This window comes from Ctenocephalides felis, unplaced genomic scaffold (genome assembly GCF_003426905.1).
Source record: "Ctenocephalides felis isolate EL2017-DRISC unplaced genomic scaffold, ASM342690v1 CF-g0.4_SCAFFOLD_00845, whole genome shotgun sequence".
Lineage (NCBI taxonomy): Eukaryota > Metazoa > Arthropoda > Insecta > Siphonaptera > Pulicidae > Ctenocephalides > Ctenocephalides felis.
In genome coordinates, this window is record NW_020536999.1 from 19,381,798 (window position 1) to 19,400,076 (window position 18,279).

Below are 18,279 nucleotides of genomic sequence, written 5' to 3' on the forward strand. Positions count from 1 at the left end.
TCAAATGGTAAAGTTTGATTTATTTATTTGATTTTTCCCTACAAATTTTCCCCCAGATCTCAGACTATAAAGCAAATTTGAGAGAAAGGGAAATATATTTACGGTTGATGTGTTTTACTAGTTTTGCTATCATTTCTACTGAGGTGACCGATTAGTGCATTCGTGTTCCCGATCCAAAGCAGTTTTCTAATAAAAATATGCGATTGTGCCAATTTAAATAGTTTCTTTGAATGTATGAATAACTTTTGAATAATAAATGAATATTTAGTATTTTTGAATTGAGATGATACAAATTTCATGGTGCCACCAGTTACATGAATTGGGATAAATTGATAATTAAATATTTTGCAGTTAGAAGGATCAGATACTGATTAGGAAAAATGTACTTTTTGTCAATCAAGTGTATACACAAAATGAATCAATCTAATTTATAAATTTCATTATTGAAGTTAAATATAATATTATTAATTTTATAATTATTACTAATTAACATTTTATAAAATGTAACTAATTTAATCAGAAGCAATCAATTCTAATAAATTAAATCATGTAAAATCGAGAAATAAAATAAGATAATTAATAAGTGAAAAGTAATGAAAGTTTTCTGATAATGTTTTAAGAACTGATTTTGTGCAAATTTGATGTACCAGTAATTTTCAAATGGTAAGAGTTTTATTTCAATACTAATTTGTATCAATATAATAAGTTATCCTAAACTTATATATTAGTGTGGTCCTTAATTTAGATATTTTCGAAATTCCTTGCTCCCAAGGGCTCAAATGCTTATAAATTGATAAAAAAAATTCTCTGAAAGTTTTATCTCTTAATATTAAGATAGTCCGCACTCACACCAAAGTTTCTATGGAATTAACATGGATAAAAATTCATTTGTTTTATAACTTAGCAACAAATGAATCAAAATTGTGAGAATAACATTGTATTTGCTTTTTTTATCATAAATAAAAAAATACAACAAAAATTTGATATATTTCATAAAATAAATATTTACTTAGAAAGAAGAACTAAGAAACTTTGCATGGGATGCGGACTATGTAAAAATTAATATTAAGAGCTAAAACTTTCAGAGAATTGTTTTTTACCAATTTGGAAATATTTGAGCTTCTGGGAGCAAGGAAATTCGAAATCCATATTAAGGACTACCTCAAGTATATATATATATATATACTATATATATATATGTATATATATATATACTTTTTTATTTCGACGAATGGGCTGCTAGTTACTTTGAAATATATATATATATATATATATATATATATATATATTGTATAAATGTATGTATCTCTTGGAAGTATCTAATAATCGGATATTACATTTATAAAAATCATGTATTTCTTAAAAAATATTAATATAAGCAAATCAAACACTAATTTGGTATATTTCAGTTTTAATGTCCTGTATGTAAACTAATTGGTGCTTTTCGTTGATGTAATGCCTACATATTAGACTTTTCCAAGTGCTTAAATGAATTAGATAATTTAATTTTTTCATACTATTAATCCTTGAAAATGGTTCAGACCAAAAACCTCTGGGATAAAACTCATCCAAAATGATGATCCAAACTTTATTTTAATTATATTACTTATGTATATATTAGTTTCCACTTTTGCATCTTTATTTTTCCTAATTTTAAAATTTCTTCATTTTCAGATTTCTTGAAATTTACCTATAAAACATTAAAAGCATTAGTAACAAATTATAAGACTGATTTTTTTTTATAATTTATATACATATATATATATATTTTATATATGTATATAATTAATTTATATACATATATATTATATATATATATATATATATATATATATGAGTGAGTTCTTGAGGGCGATATATTTGTATATATATAGATTTTTTAATTATTAATTTTAGCTATTTCAAATAAAACAGTAGTCTTCTTTTTTTTATTTTTATGTCTTATACTAAATTTATTTCTCTCTTTTCTCGATTGTTCTTTTTAAGGAAATTAATAAAAAATACAAAAGTAAGTAGTAAAATAAGAATCAAAAACGTTAACTATAATTATTTAATTTCAATGATCATGATGCGTAAAAGTCTTTTCAATTAAATGTTTCATTATATACAGATCTAAAAATCGTTAGTTTATACTTTATATAAATATGAACATTCATGGAATATTGTTATTATTCATATGAAACAGAACGTGAATATAGTCTTTATATATTTTTTCCAAGTACTTGGATAATAAAAAGTAATTGCTTTTTTGTTATTTAATTTGAATAACTTGGGTAAACCTAAATTAAAAGAAAAATTGCATTATATATCTTATATTTAAAATTCTTCTGTGCGAGTGGAAGTCGATATACTCCTCTTAAACGACTATTCGGAGTTTGATAACTCTTTCTGAAGTTTGTTAAAGGAATTTCTTAGGATTTGAATGATTATAAAAATATAGTAATATTGTAGAAAAAATTACAAAAAATCACTGTTTGAATCAAACATTGTTTGAAACAATCTAATCATTGTTTGAAAACATTTGAACTGCCATCTGCTAGAAATGTCAATTCACTTGAAATTTGAATTTAGCTGAAATTATGATCCTAGATAAAATAAAAATATAATATACAAGAAAAATGTAAGGTATACATTATTATTGCCAAAAAGCAGCTGAGATATGTCAGAAATTAAAATAATATAAGATACAGTCAACAGTATATGTTTGGCAGATGAAATTATATAATCCAGTTTAATAAATAACGCAATAAGTCCAAAATTTAAAAGATTTATTATTCAATTAGTTGAAATATGCGTTTTAAAGGAAAGTGCAAATCTAATTTGAATACAAATGTTGTAAAAGTTTTAATTGCGTTGATTTAAAGAACATTTCCACTTAAACAGATTACTAGTCCATTATAATTGTGAAAAAAATTGTAATAATTAGCGTTAACTCGTGCAATTGCTAATTAGTCGGATAATGATCAAGATTTTGCAAATATTCAATGCACTTTCTATAAATTCATCGATTCGTTGAAACAATCGCACAAGCTGAACAACAAAACGATCAGCACAAAATTATAAAATAATTTATTGTTATTCATTCAAGAATTAAATTCATTGAAGAATTAAATTCTCTTGAGTAAAGTGAGTAAATTTAGGAAATTAGACTCATTCTTAGTACTATATTAAGTAATAACTATATTAATGTCACAGAGAACTATGTTTTAATTACATTTATCACATAATCATTGTTATACGTTTTACAATCACTTTCATCGATATTTTAGTTTTATTATTAATTTGCTGGACATCAAATCTGCTAACAAGTGTGCAATAACCTTTATTTTAATGACTAATAGACATCAGATTTAATTTATTGGCTTAAATTGATATTATAGTTACTAGAGAAAGTTTAATGTAAAACTTTTGCTCTGCAGTTAATAACTTATCGTGCTTAGTAGCTGTTTATACAATTGATTATTAGGGAAATTATAAAGTTTATTATTTAAGAAAATTTTCACGATAGCTTTTGCTATTGGTTCTCAACATGTAAGACAAATATAAAACTGAATATTTAAATTAATATCTTTAAATTACTATAAATTATCGGTATAGAAATGCTTCATAATCTGCTAATAAAATGAATGAACATTTTTTTGTCAACATGAACAACAAGTTTAAAAAGAACTAGTGGTGTATGGCATCGTGCCTCAAGGCAAATTGCTAAAACTTCCCGTACCTTAATGAAATATTCGAGTAATATTAAATGCTTGGAAATAGATTATTATAATTATTTTAAGTATTATATATAAGTGATGTTTAGAACTTTAGGTAAAATTAGAATTAAAAACCGAATAATTTTTCGATATTAAAAAAAAATTAAAAATATTTTTTCCAAAGAGCAATCGTTTCATCAACACAAGCAGAAAGTTTTTTAAATCATGCTTAGTTTTCTAAAAAACTGCCATTTTTTGCACATTTAACTCTGTATCTCCGAAACGGCTGGACCTGCTTTTGCCAAAAACTAATCAGCACATCTCCCTATCATTACAAATCAAATGTTTTTTGGATCATTCAAATCAGTTGATCCGTTCTCTTAAATACTGACATTTTTAGCACTTTTTGCTCCATATCTTCGAAGCCGCTGGACCTGCCTTTGACAAAAACTAATCAGCACATCTCCCTATCAATAGTAATCGATTTCTTTTTGAATTTTTTAAATCGGTTTATCTATATGCCCAAAATCGTCGACGGAAAATTGGCTCCACACATACACACACATTCATTTTTCTGAGGTATGCCAAAATGTTCAGAAACCTCTGAAACGTAAAGATATGCAAAAATTTTCATTTTCGATGTCTGATTCATTACTATAAGTTACCCTAAGGAAGGGAAGTTAAAAAAGGGTCTTTATTATTTGCACTATTTGCGCTATATTTGAATGTTATTTTTCAGTATTTCTTTATCTTTAAAAATTCTTTTCTTACTTAAAAATCTAGGAGTTAATTTTTTATAAATATCTCATACAAAAAAATATATAAAATTAGAATTTTTTTTAATGATATTCCATCTATAATATTAACAATTATACAAAAAGGATTACATTCCGCTGGATTTATTTCAAGTTATTTTATATACTCTAATTTTTTAAGTAAATTGTAGTTATAAGATGAAACCTTATAATTATTTAAAACTTTAATATTATTGCATTTTCATCAATTGCGAATAAAAATTAACAATTCAATAAAAATTTCATGCAGATGTTAATATGAACTTATAAACATGTCTAAAATACCTGATGCATAATTTGCATGTTCAATTTAGAATAATTTCATGATAAATGCCAATAATATATGCATGATGGGTATTATTTTAATGATTTGGTATCAGTAACCAACAACTTTTCCTAGAACAACTTTTCAAGTACTGAAAATAGTGGTTTAATTGATTTTGGTCATGATTGCTTTCATTTTCATCGATATTTTTGTAATAATTGGTGTATATAACATGGGAGGTAACAATTCTTAAATCGAAATCTTTAATAATTTTTAATATTAAAATTTGTCATAATTATTTGTCATTGTTCTACACATACTACCGTTGTTGAGCTTTTTACATTCGTTACAATCCAGCAACATCAAGACAATTACTATACTATTTTGGATAATAAATTTAATAATATCTGTAGCAAAGTAAAAATTTAATTTTTATGATAAGAATGACCTTTACTATTTATACCAATAGTCTATTATTCCAGGAGTCGATTTCATTAGTAACGTACCCACCCATACCCTTTCACAATTTCCAGGATAAAAATTGTTTCAAAATCATTCAATTCAACAAAATTTGGAATAAGTATCATTTACATAATTATTCAAATATGTAATTTTCCGGTTTTCTATCCAGAATTCGCGTTTCATCATTCATTTCACATAGCTTACACGGAAGAGTGGATTTAGAAATTTTAAATGCTTGCGCACTTACTTTTATATGATGTAATTTTCTTGTTTGACAATGATTCAGACAGATTTATTGTTCATGTAATCATTTTACTTGTTTCTTTATGTCAACACGTTTTTACCAAAAATTAAGAGATGTTTTGGTTGATATAAAATTTCTTTAAGGCAATTTTTATATTTTCAACATTTTACTTAGCAACCTAAATCTTTGGCTGCTTCGAATTATTATTTTTAATGGTAGTAGTAATAATTATGAATGAATTCACATAGACCAGAAAATTTCTTCTTAATTTTCTATTTTTCTCTTGAACAGCAAATCTAAACTAAATATTCTGCAAGCTTTATTTCTTACTAATTGATTTATATAATTATTTACTTCTCAGCGCTATTAGAAGGCAAATCAATGGTCGGCCTTTTGGAATGCACAATCGTTTTCTTTTTTTGTAATATTTCCTAATTCTTGCTTTGATATTATTAATTAACTTCCCGTGGGGTAAATTATAGTAATCACAAAAAAATATTTTTTATATATCTTTACTTTTCAAAAGTTTCTGAATATTTTGAATACAAATTTTGTAGACGATTTCGGGAACGCCGATCAACCGATTTAAATATTTCAAAAACATTCGATTCGTATTGATAAGGAGACGTGCTGATTAGTTTTACGCCGCAAAGGCAGGTCTAGCCATTCCGAAGATACGGGGCAAAAAGTGCCAAAATCGGTAACTCAGTTTTTAAGAGAACATAGCGTGCGATTTTAATAATTCAAAAAACATTTTACTTGTATTGACAAGATGAAGAACTGTTCATATTTTTTGGAAGGCAGGTCCAGCGGTTATGGACTCTCAATAAAAATAAGTTAAAAAAATATCATTTGGCGGTCAAAAATGTTTATTGGACATATGAACATTAAATTATAAGGTATTTTATAGAGATTTTAATAATGTGTACACATTTCGTGTAATTTTTTTGGGTTTCGTACTAAGATTTTTAATTACGGTACGGGAAGTTCTAGCAATTTACCTTAAGGCACGATGCCATGCACCCCACAAGTTTTTTTTTATGATTAAGAAAGATTTAAAGTTCGTATTATTGAAAAGGAGTATTATACAATTTAGCATAATAAATTTAATAGTAGTAAAAATATACAAATTAATTACTATAAATATAATTATTAAATTAAGTACTATGAATATATACCTACTGTTTATCTATGTTTTTTATTTATACTTGTTTATCTATGCTTACTGTAACTGGATGCTAATATTCCTAATTAGTCTTCTGCACATTTTGTTATGTTGCATTATTACTTTATTTTGTATATTTTTTCTGCATCTGCTGTAAACTAACTCATCCATGTTTTTTTCTGCTTTTCACCAGTTAGCATTATTTTATATTATACCTAAAGATAAAATTTAAATTAAAAAAAATTGATCACAATTAAAATAATTTTAAATATCAATAAAAGAATTCAAAAAATAAATATAAAAACATTTAATTAAGACACTCATTTATACTCAATTCAAATAAATATAATTTGATTAAAATTTGATAAGATTTTGCTTTCAATTGTAGAATATATTAACATAAATGACAAATTTTGGTGTGTAGTATGCAATAAGTTATCTACATCTTAAACATAGTTTTCTTTTTTTTCTATTTTTTTTAATTTGTATTTATATATATACATTATTTTCATATCTCAGACAGACAGACAGAAGTGCATGGTATGAGAGATTATGAAAACATTCTTTGACAAAATAATTTTACTACCATGTTGCTCTTTCGATACGTAATTAATTTTCACACTCTCACAACTTCTTGTATTATTTTTCAGTAATTATATAATTATTTTATCTTTTAACTTGTTCTTCAAGAAGTGTTATTTAACTAAAAGTAATAGTACTCGTCTTATCAGGATATTATGCAAGTAAGAAAGATGATATTGATGTTGCATACAGAAAACAAGAAAAATAAATAATTTATGATTAAAATCTAAAAAATGTGCACACCATTAATAAATAATCATATAATAGATAATGCCAAATATGGATATTCATGAATAATATATGCTTAATATAATAAAATATGAATCTTTAGAACTTACCATTCACTTATATTACTGCATCATAATTTTTCTCATTTTATGTTAAAAGTTATTAAAAATTACTCCTACATGTAATATATGTAATAGTAATTGATGTCTTCAGTGAGTTGTGATTTTTTAAAATTAGTTCATCAGACCTAAAAATTATACATATACCTAACTGAATTAGTTAAATTTTAATAAAAACTAGCTGTAAGTGGAATTCTGTCTTAAGGCAATTAAGGCATCGTGCCTTAAGGCAAATTGCTAGAACTTCCCGTACCAAAAATTATTTTTTTAAAAACGATTAGCATTTTTGAAAAAAATTTACTTCAAAAAAATAAGATTTTTGACAAACAATTAGACAAAAAATTACTTTTTTTTGAAAAAAAAAATTTTTTTAATTTTTTTTTTTAATTTTTTTTTTTTGAAAAAAAAATGTTTTCTTTATTTTGACATATTTTGAAAGATCTAAACTTTTTTTCCGCGTCCCGCGTAAGCTCCGCGTCGACGTCTAACGCGTAAACATTGGTACGGAACCCATAGGAATGTAAACCAAAATTATACTTATTGTTAAAATCTCTATAAAATATCTGATAATTTGATGTGCATATGTCTAATGATCATTTTTGACCGCCAAATGGCATTTTTTTTTACTTTTTTCATTAGATCTCCGAAACCGCTAGACCTGCCTTTATGAAAATTTGATCGGTATTTTACCTTGTCAATACAAGTAAAACGTTTTTTGAATTATTAAAATCGGACGCTCCGTTCTCTTAAAAACTGAGTTACCGTTTTCGGCACTTTTTGCCCCGTATCTTCGGAACGGCTAGACCTGACTTTGCCAAAAACTAATCAGCACGTCTCCTTATCAATACGAATCGAATGTTTTTTGAATTAATCAAATCGGTTGATCGGTGTTCCCGAAATCGTGGACGAAAATTTGTATCCGCACATACATACACACACGCGCACACACACACACACACACACACACACACACACACACACACACACACACATACATCCATTTTTTCTAAGGTATGCCAAAATATTCAGAAACCTTTGAAACGTCGAGAAATGCAAAAATTTTCATTTTCGATTTTTTTGCGATTACTATAACTTACCCTACGGGAAGTTAAAAATGTAATGTGAACTAAATTTTAAATATAATGAATAAAGAGGCAATGAGTGTTCTCTACTAAATCCTAAGAATTATATAGAATTCTAATTTTAACATCAAATAAAATAATTTATATGAAAATTAAATTAAATTTTACAAGTAAATTTTGAAATGGAATTATAGTGATTACTTTTGTAATTTTATGATAATGCATTCGATAGCACTTTGAGAGCAGATTGATTATTCTATATAATTTTATGATATGCAATTCTAAGAAATGTTATTAAAATTGATCTAGAAAGGATTCAATTAACTATGAAAATGCAACTGTAACTAAAACAATATTTTTGAATTATTAATTAAGAATTAACTTTGAATTAATAATCAATAATTCAAAAATATTATTTTAGTTACAATTGCATTTCCATAGTTAATTGAATTCTTTCTAGATCAATTTTAATAACATTTCTTGGAATTATATATCATAAAATTATATAGAATAATTAATCTGCTCTGAAAGTGCTACCGAATACATTATCATAAAATTACAAAAGTATATTATTTTATTTGATGTTAAGAATAGAATTTTTAATTCTTACATTAATGTAACTAACTTTAAACAATTATTTCATTTGCTTGTTAGTGTTAACAAGATATATAATTTATATTATTAGAATATATAAAATATTCGTTTTGCTCGTTAAACTGTACAATAGTTATGAATGTATTAATAGTTGCAGCATCAGCATTTTCATATGATTTTCCTTTCTGCATGACTTACTTATATTCCTCAATATCCAGCAGGTGCAAAAATCAATAACTTTCTCTAATCCATCAGTAATTTACCTGCATAATGATTGATATAATAATCTTGTCTTGTCATTCGTCTTAATCACGTAACTAATGTTACAATTGTTAAATTTTTAACTATAACATAACGAATGGCGGAAATATAACAGATCTATAAGAACCAAGTAGAGAAATATATAATGATCCTCAACTTTCTTGCTCTTGGTATTTTTTTGGATGTGGAAATGCATAGCGGAAACTTGGTTATCAAAAATAAATTAGTCATTAATAAAAGTATTAAATAATCCATTTAGTCCATTGGGTAGTCCATTAAGTAATTTCATCTAACCAAAATCTATTTCCTTCATCTTTGAGTTTAACATCAGCATCTTATCAATCCACATATCAGACAGAAATCTACAAAAATATTTTATATAAATAAAATGTATATTAATATTAATCACTATATTAAACTAAGTTTTATATGTTTTGTAATGCAAATTTTAACTTCTATGAACATACTTTCTTCTCATCATTAATATTAGTAAATTTTGAAAACTGCAAATAATATAACAATAACTATAAAACTAATATAAATAAAATAAAAATGAACATTAGAAATGTACATTTTAATATTTATAAACATACTTTTTTCTCATAACATTAGTAAATTTTTAAGATTGCAAAAATATTCGTTAAGTTAAAAAAAACAAATAGAATACTGACTATTAATACTATGAATACTAATTATTAAAAATAATAATTGTTGAACCCTTTCTCAAATTTGGATTTGAATTTACTAATAAAAATGCATTTGTAACTAATAAATCTATATTTTTTAATTATTAATGTAACTAACTTAAAATCTTCAATTATTTCATTTATCAAGCAGTTAATTAATAATGATATATTTTTGCAATTTATTATTATATAAACTTTTATATAATAGTAATTTGCAAATGTTATAATGCATATTATAGTTTTAATATCTAATAAATATTTTTAAAACTAATTAATTTTAATCTGGTGATTTATAGTTTATGATCAGAAAGAATTTGCTTCGAGAAAGTATGACAAGTTTTGTATTTGCTTTTGTTAGTAATTTTCACTTTTACTTGTAGTATTAAGTTTTTTTTGCTATTTGTCATATAGTAAAAATTAAGGTAATAAAAAATTGTAGTCTAATCATTTATACTTTTATTTTTAATAGATGCTGGAATTTTTGCATTATTAATATAAAATCTTAAATTAATACTCGATCCAGAAAAAAAATCGTTTAATACAATAATAAATTAAAAAAAATAGCAGTTATATTCTTAATATGTAAAACTTTCCGAAGGGGAATGTTTTTGTCCAAAAATTCAAATTATAGCGAATCGTTTGACAATAAAAATATAAAAAAAGTATCAGTGTGTATGGGTTTGTATATGTATTTGACCAATATTTGACCTTTTGACCTTTCGACGTATTTGCAGAAACGACCGCTACGATTTCAAAAATTTAAATACCATTTAATCGGCAGAGCCGTTTCTTTATAATTGATAGATATTCGTAGGGTATCGTAGGAAATTTTGACAATTTTGTTAGAATTTTGTAAGATAACTCTCGTTCATGTCTTATGAAACATGATAACACGAACATTCTAAAATATAATGAGTGTACTACCCTAAGTCAGTGAGCTGAGTTAAACTCCAACTCGATTCAGAGAAGAATAGTGTGAGAGATTTTCCATTGCCATTTCACACCGCAGTGTCCGAAATGAGATTATTTTCAATTGGAAACATATTTCAAGTGAAAATGAACATCGCTGCTGTCCGATGTCAGGTTGCCAAAGCGAAGTCCTGATTCAAACTAGGCCACGCGTTAGTCCGTTACGCCATGAAGCAAACATATCCTAAAATAATTTGTCCTTAAAAATTTTGATTTAAATATATTAAATACATAGAAGTATAAATATAATTTATCCCAATATAATTATATGCGTATACAATTTCATTAAATTTAATAAATAATTTCATTCGAAAGTTGAACTTTTACTTACGCGTACCAGTATTGCTACCGATATTTTAAGTCATAAATAACATAATAGAATATCTTAATGTCGAGACTATGAATGATTTGTTTAATTTTTTTCCGAATCTGAATTAATAGCCAGTGCAATAAAGATGTTATGGTTGTTAGATGACATTATTTAAATTCATTGACAGGTTTTTACGATTATATTTGTCAGATGTGCGTCTTACAAGAACTTGTTTCTTGATACTAAATCTATACTTTTACTTTTCTAAATAACGTCTATTACAGATTTTGTATAATTAGATGGTTTATGAATCTTTCAGGAAAGTTTTTAGGTTTCGTTTTTGAATTAATAATCTGTATCAGATCTAACTTTGTATAACTAATGCAATAACTAAACTCGGGATAAATGGTAACAATTTCTCTAGTTTAAAAAAATATGATATGTACATTCTTACCTTATAGTTGACTGCAAACTTTTATTAGGCCTATATAATTAGAGCTCTAATGCTATAAAGATAAATAACGATTTTTTTTTTAATTTCTATCATTTACAGTATCCGAGATCGGATTTTCAACATGATCCTGAATAAGCCGGAGGACATCAGGCCAGAGGGCTCCAGGAGATCTAGTTCAGCATCAGGTTTCAAGTTATTACTGGGAGATGTTTGCGAAACCGTTTCTGTACATTCAAAACAATCTTGCAAACAAAAAATAGATTCTATGTTTGATGATTCAAGATCCGGGATGGGTAGACATTTATTAAACAATCCTTTAGAGGAAGAAGTAAGCATGAAATTACAACCATTTTGTGGAAATTTTTATGACAACCACTGACGCTTTGACATGTAATGAACAAATAGTTTTCAGATTTACTAATATGCTTTACTACTTACACATTTAAAACACAAATGAATTACGCGCTTTTATTTTAATTGCAATGATCATATTTGTTTATGTTTAATACATTTTAATATTTCAAACAATTATTTTGACACAAAATTTCACCATTCAGTACAGCGAATAACACACTGACGCGGAAGTGACAAACTTCATTCGATTCATAACACGACGGAACTTAGCTGCATACGATCACAGATAACTTACACGTTTGCACCCTTAAATAGTTCAAAACTTATAATATTAACTTCCCGAAGGAGAAGTTTGTTTTCATAAAAAAATCCGACTCGCTAATTTTATGTTTTCTCGACGTTTCAAGCTATTCTGAATCGAATGAGACCAAATTTGGAAAAAGTATGTGTCGTGTATGTGTGTGTGTGTGTGAACAGATTTTTTGCCGTAAATCGACGTTTTCTCCAAAACAGATGGACCGATTTCAAAAATTTGAAAACCGATTGATGTATCTCGATGAGGACTAGCGTTTTGTGCGACGATCGGCCGGGCCGTTTCTTTGTAAATTGCAGAAAAGTGAAAAAATTTTCGTCCACGTTTTAAACCGCAATTCTGAATCGATTTTGAAAATTCAAAAACCATTCGATAGATATTGGTTGGTAATCGTGCTGATTAGTTTTTTGTAAAGATCGGCCGGGCCGTTTTCTAGTAATAAAGTTTAAAAAAAATAAAGTTAAAAAAAAAAAAAAATCGACGGTTTTTATGTTTTTTTTTGACGGTAGATACCATAGTCTCGTAGATCATACTAAAATATTACGGCCCTACGACAAACCGTTTAATTTTGAAAATTCTTCAAAGTTTGCAAAAATTAGTATCGTTCTTTTGGCATTTGTCAAAATTTGACCTTTGATCGACATTTTCTCAAAAACGCCTGAATCAATTTCAGAAATTTAAAAGCCATTTGATGTATCTCAATGAGGACTATCGTTTGTCAGTTTTGTGAGACGATCTGCCGTTTTTTTGTAATTTGAAAAAAAGTGTTAAACTTTTCGTCCACATTTAACCTCACACTACCGAGCCGATTTTAAAAAATCAAAAACTGTTCGAAAGATATTAGTTGGGAATGATACTGATTAGTTTTAGGTAAAAATCTACCGAGCCGTTTTCTTGTAATTAACTGTTGAAAAAAAATTGAAGCCGATTTTTATGGAACTTTTTTTGGCGATATATATCAAGGTCTTATAGAACTTACTGAAATATTGCGGCCTTACGACAAGTAATTTAATATTAAAAATTCATCAAAGTTTGAGAAAATGAGATGGGTTTTTTGACGTTTGTTAAAATTAAAATTAGACAATTTACTTGGTATAACGATAGAGTAATTGGTATTAATAAAAATACTAAACCATTAAAGTCCTATAGAAACTGGTTCAATTATAAAAATTATTGATTTGTGAAAATTTGCTTTTAGAAAATACTCCGAGTTAACGTTCGTTTGTTTTCAATTATATGTAATAAATCCACTCGGAATACTTTTAATCACTTAAAAATTAATTTGTTTATTATTGATTAAGTCAATTATTTACACATATCGGGAAGTTTATGTAACTTGCCTCAAGGCAAAATACCAATACCAACTAGTTATAATTTAATTTTATATAAATTAATATTTCTAGGAGGAACCTAGAATTTCCAATTGCGTACAAGCCAAAATTGAACGAATGTTCAGTGATGTAGTGATAAGTTCCGAAGATAAAAATCGAGAACTAAACGGCAATGGAAATAATGAATTTTCTGTTCGATTTTTGGGAGTTGTGGCCTTACCAAATAAAATCACAAATTTGGAAGGATTACAGGAACCTCTGCATAAACTATACGCTGGTGCAGATCAAGCAAAGAAATGTATTTTAGATATTTGTCCAGCCGGTTTAAGGGTACGTGAAATCGGAACAAAAGAGGTAAGTTAGAGTTTCAAAAAATGTTTCAACATCATTAAGAATAAACTCAAATTTATATCATTTTCAGATGCATATAAGTCAATTTTCAAATATAACTGTGTGGTCAGCTGTTAAATATGTTATGGACGTTGTTAACAACACATCAGCTTTTCTTCCCTTAATAACTGATCCTGATAATTTGAATAAACGGAAACTTTTTAGACCTATCATCGGAAATAGATCTAGTTCCAAGCCTGAACCTATGTTCGTAGTAGTCATGAAAACTAATACCGACTCGAACAAATTGTGTGTTATAATTAAAATTAGATGTACTTGCTCTTTTACAATATTGCAATATGTGTAATTTTCTAGGCTGGAATGTCATGGATTCTTATGCAGAACGTCTGAAGATTCAATAGTGATCGCTGCAACCTTATACCGAAGTCTTGTATCGCATATGACGAACAAATCCCGTCGTTCTGAAGATGTTATTAATAGAAGCCCTAAATCATTCGCGGGAATCGAACGAAAACTTAATAGGTCTTTCAAAATGAATGGCATGAGCAAAAAGAACAGAAAACTGGACAAAGAACCAATTGCTTCGAGCAGCAAACCTGTCCGACCACCAAGAAAAAAGCGTCCTGCACCATTAAGACCGTCAGGGGAATATTGCACTCCAGGTAAATTATATTATAATCCTACACAAGAGAAATAATTATAATATTAGTTATATAAGAGAGATATAAAAATTAAATTATTATATAAGCAAAATTTTGTTTAATATTGCTTACTTTAGTTGATGCAGTTAATAAAAAACGGTCATCGTTTTCAAATGCCCAACGTGAAAACGAACATGGAAATTGTGACATGGATTATTCATCAATTGATTATTCAGCACAGCAACTTCGTACTCAAATCAGCCGAGATAAGCAAAGGAATAATAATTCAGAATTTACCAATTCTGGAGATGTTTTCACCAAAGTAGCTATACCGAGGTCCACTAGTTTTTTAAACGCAGGAGGAATGGCTTGTTATAAGGTTGTTAATATAAATTTCAGTATTCAATCTTATACCGAATTCAAATTTAACTATTTTTCTTTCAGGGTTTAAATCAAAGACGTCCTCATTTAGTAACCGGAAGTGGTGGATCACCTCTAGGATTCAGCGAACTATTTGCCGAATTTCGATTGCAAGAGAATCTTCATTCTCTGGACGAAATTCTTGGCGTAATAATAAATGCTGATGGCATGTCCTTCAACGATTTAAAACCGATTTATAAAGAATTTCTTCTAAAACTAGCGGTAACATTAACCAAGGACGAGATGTTCAATAGATCTAAGAGCATTATGAGAAAACAAAAGAAAAAGAAAATCAAACAAACGATCAGCCCTAATTTGAGGTATTTTGTTGATGATAAATATGGAGGTCAACATATTGGAGCATATAAATTACGTAATACAAAACCAGATATTGAAAATTTATTTAAGAAGACCAGCAATGAGGATATGCATCAAAATCGAAATTCTTCTAGCGGTTACGTTAGTTGTTCAGAATGTAGTTATGATTCAGAAAGTTGCACATGTGCATCAGCCGAGCCCTGCTATTGCAGTTTGGGTTATAATGCAAGCATAAAAAATTGCCATAAATCTAGAACCCGTTCTTCAGGAAAAAATATAAGTTACGATTGTGATTGTGATTCAGATTCTTGTCTAGATGTTGACACAAAATGCTATTGTAAAAAAATTAATGAACAAAACTTAACACGATGCAGTGAAAATGCTTTAAATGTTAAAAAAAGTGAAGAAATCGCTGCTTTATTTGCAGATTTCAAACCAGGTCCAGAACATGTGAATCCAAACAAATCAAAAAGAAGAAGTAGTTATGATCCACAACCAAATTTAATACAAGTTAGTACAACAAAACTGACCAGATCATGGCAGAGTAATGTAAGTTTAGTAGATACATTAGGTTATTTTCCTTAACCATATAAATAATTATAACTGAATACTAATATATGCATTAGTATATTTGAACAAATTTATTATAAACAAAAAAACATTTTTTAGTAAAATAATATGAAAAATTTAATGTATATATAAAATTTTGTACATATTTATATTATTATGATATATATTGTTAAATTATAACAATATGATTATTTACATACATATTTTATTATTTATCTTCTAGGAACTCTTTATCCATATTATTGAATTTTTCTACTAAATCTGAAGGTATTTCTAGAGATTTTAGGTCATCTGTCCCAATTTCTTCCTCAGTTCTGCAAGACAGAAACAAATGCTTATTATATACATTCAAAATTATTAGGATTATCAATCATACCTTATTAGAATGTCGACAACATTCTCACAAGCAAGCAAACTGGCCTTGTCACCAAGTTTTAATGAAACTTGTTTTGTTTCCCATTTGTGGTATTCTCTTAATATTTCATAAGTACCTCGATCACGTAGAATATTCCTTATATCTCTTGTGGAACATAACTGTTCAAGACATTCTAAAAGCATTACCCTTAAAGTAGGATCCTCCTCTCGCTTTTTGTCTGGGCCAAGATACTAAAAAATCACATCATATCAGAATTTAAAAGATGAAATATTTACAAAATGTATTTACTTGTAATTGTATTGGTAGTTTATCATTGTCTTCTTCGTCAAATTCTTCAGGACCAGCTAAAGGTAACAAAATATATGGTAATATATCTATATGACTACTTTGACCCAAGAGTATTCTAAAAATATATTTAATTTTAGTTTTAGATTTTTTATTTATTAATTTCAAAATATTGATAGCGTATTATTTAATTTAATTACTTATGTATGGATTTGTCAAAGCATAGGTTTTTAAGAAGACCAATTGCGCCTCCTCTTCTTATAAAACTACCCTCAAAAGATATAAATGGCAACAAGGATTCCAGTAAAAATTTATCCTCTCGTATAAAAACCGCCCTGCCCATTGGACATTGAGTTAAATTACTGAACAAAGCTCCTAAAATAAAATACAACTTTTTATTTAGTATTTTACAATGAAGTGCTAGTATGATTTATTATACAAACCACTCTATACCTAAATAATGTAACTTTGCAAATTTGTTATAATTAACATCAGTATAACATTTCATTAATTTTTCAATATTGTGAAAGTATATTTCACTACATTCATTTTCATCATCTGTCGATTTGCACATTAAATCAATAATCTCTTGTGCTTGAGCTGGTTTTCTTGAAATATTATTTAATATCATACAAAAAGGATCGGCAAGTTTTGAATCATTATTCAAAATATCTGAAAAAGATGTTTTTAAGATGAGCTTTTATCAATATTAGAACCATAGAGACATACTTTTAAGTCCTTGATCTACTAAATCATGTTTCATCGTCTCCATTAAACAAACTGAGCCGTTTTCAGAGGCTGAAATATTAATTAAGCATAAAGCCGCATCTTTTGCTATTACATCTGATGGATCGTTAGTTAATTTCAACAAGGCCAGTAAAAGTTCTTTTAATGATGTTATTAAGGATAATCCTTCTGGAGATCCAGTTAAACCTGGAAATACGAATAAATGATATATATCCTAAATATGATTATTTTAGAGTTACATTTGAATACTTACTTAAGACATGGGTTAGAGCAACTTGTTTTAAATCTAATCTTGCGTTTATATCAAGAAATTGTAATATTTCTTTTAGGGATTCCATGATTATTCGTTTGATAATAAGATATTTTTAATAAATCAAAGTTTTTGTGGTACTAAATCATAGTTCTATCACTCTTTAATCCACAATATATAATATAATGAGCTAGAGAAAGTCAGTGCTATATTTTTAAGATTTCTATTTTGCTTGACAACAAATATTTAAAATTATAAAAGTCAAAATAAGAATTTAGTGAAACTTGAGCAAGGTATATTTTAAATAGGTATTTTATATTTTATACAAAAAAGTATTTGATATGTAACTGAAAGTAATATTACTTCAGCAGCAATACTATTTTTATAACCTAAAAATGAATTATAACCTT

The 18,279-nt window shown here is 26.9% G+C and overlaps 2 protein-coding genes across 2 annotated transcripts; one reads left to right on the forward strand and one right to left on the reverse strand.

Moving 5' to 3' along the window:
- Positions 1-599: 599 nt before the first annotated feature.
- On the forward strand, positions 600-16,226 carry LOC113380023. The gene is made up of 7 exons (XM_026619571.1): positions 600-663; positions 12,013-12,241; positions 13,984-14,265; positions 14,333-14,550; positions 14,617-14,924; positions 15,041-15,282; positions 15,348-16,226. The coding sequence occupies exons 2-7, from the start codon at positions 12,035-12,037 to the stop codon at positions 16,224-16,226; spliced, it is 2,136 nt and encodes a 711-aa protein (XP_026475356.1). The 5' UTR covers positions 600-663; positions 12,013-12,034.
- A 127-nt stretch (positions 16,227-16,353) lies between these two features.
- On the reverse strand, positions 16,354-18,073 carry LOC113363499 (protein HGH1 homolog). Its single transcript, XM_026605994.1, has 7 exons — positions 17,873-18,073; positions 17,602-17,805; positions 17,326-17,544; positions 17,073-17,247; positions 16,876-16,990; positions 16,588-16,817; positions 16,354-16,525 (listed from the first exon to the last, which is right to left on the reverse strand). The coding sequence occupies exons 1-7, from the start codon at positions 17,955-17,957 to the stop codon at positions 16,420-16,422; spliced, it is 1,134 nt and encodes a 377-aa protein (XP_026461779.1). The 5' UTR covers positions 17,958-18,073; the 3' UTR covers positions 16,354-16,419.
- Positions 18,074-18,279: the final 206 nt, after the last annotated feature.

Excerpts from the sequence above, each read along its gene's own strand:
- LOC113363499 (XM_026605994.1), bottom strand. The coding sequence starts at position 17,957 with ATGGAATCCCTAAAAGAAATATTACAATTTCTTGATATAAACGCAAGA. Across the intron at positions 17,545-17,601 it reads AGTAGATCAAGGACTTAAAA|ATATTTTGAATAATGATTCA; the intron begins GTATGTCTCTAT and ends CATCTTTTTCAG. Across the intron at positions 17,248-17,325 it reads TGCAAAGTTACATTATTTAG|GAGCTTTGTTCAGTAATTTA; the intron begins GTATAGAGTGGT and ends ATTTTATTTTAG.
- LOC113380023 (XM_026619571.1), top strand. The coding sequence starts at position 12,035 with ATGATCCTGAATAAGCCGGAGGACATCAGGCCAGAGGGCTCCAGGAGA. Across the intron at positions 12,242-13,983 it reads ACAATCCTTTAGAGGAAGAA|GAGGAACCTAGAATTTCCAA; the intron begins GTAAGCATGAAA and ends TAATATTTCTAG. Across the intron at positions 14,266-14,332 it reads GTGAAATCGGAACAAAAGAG|ATGCATATAAGTCAATTTTC; the intron begins GTAAGTTAGAGT and ends TATCATTTTCAG.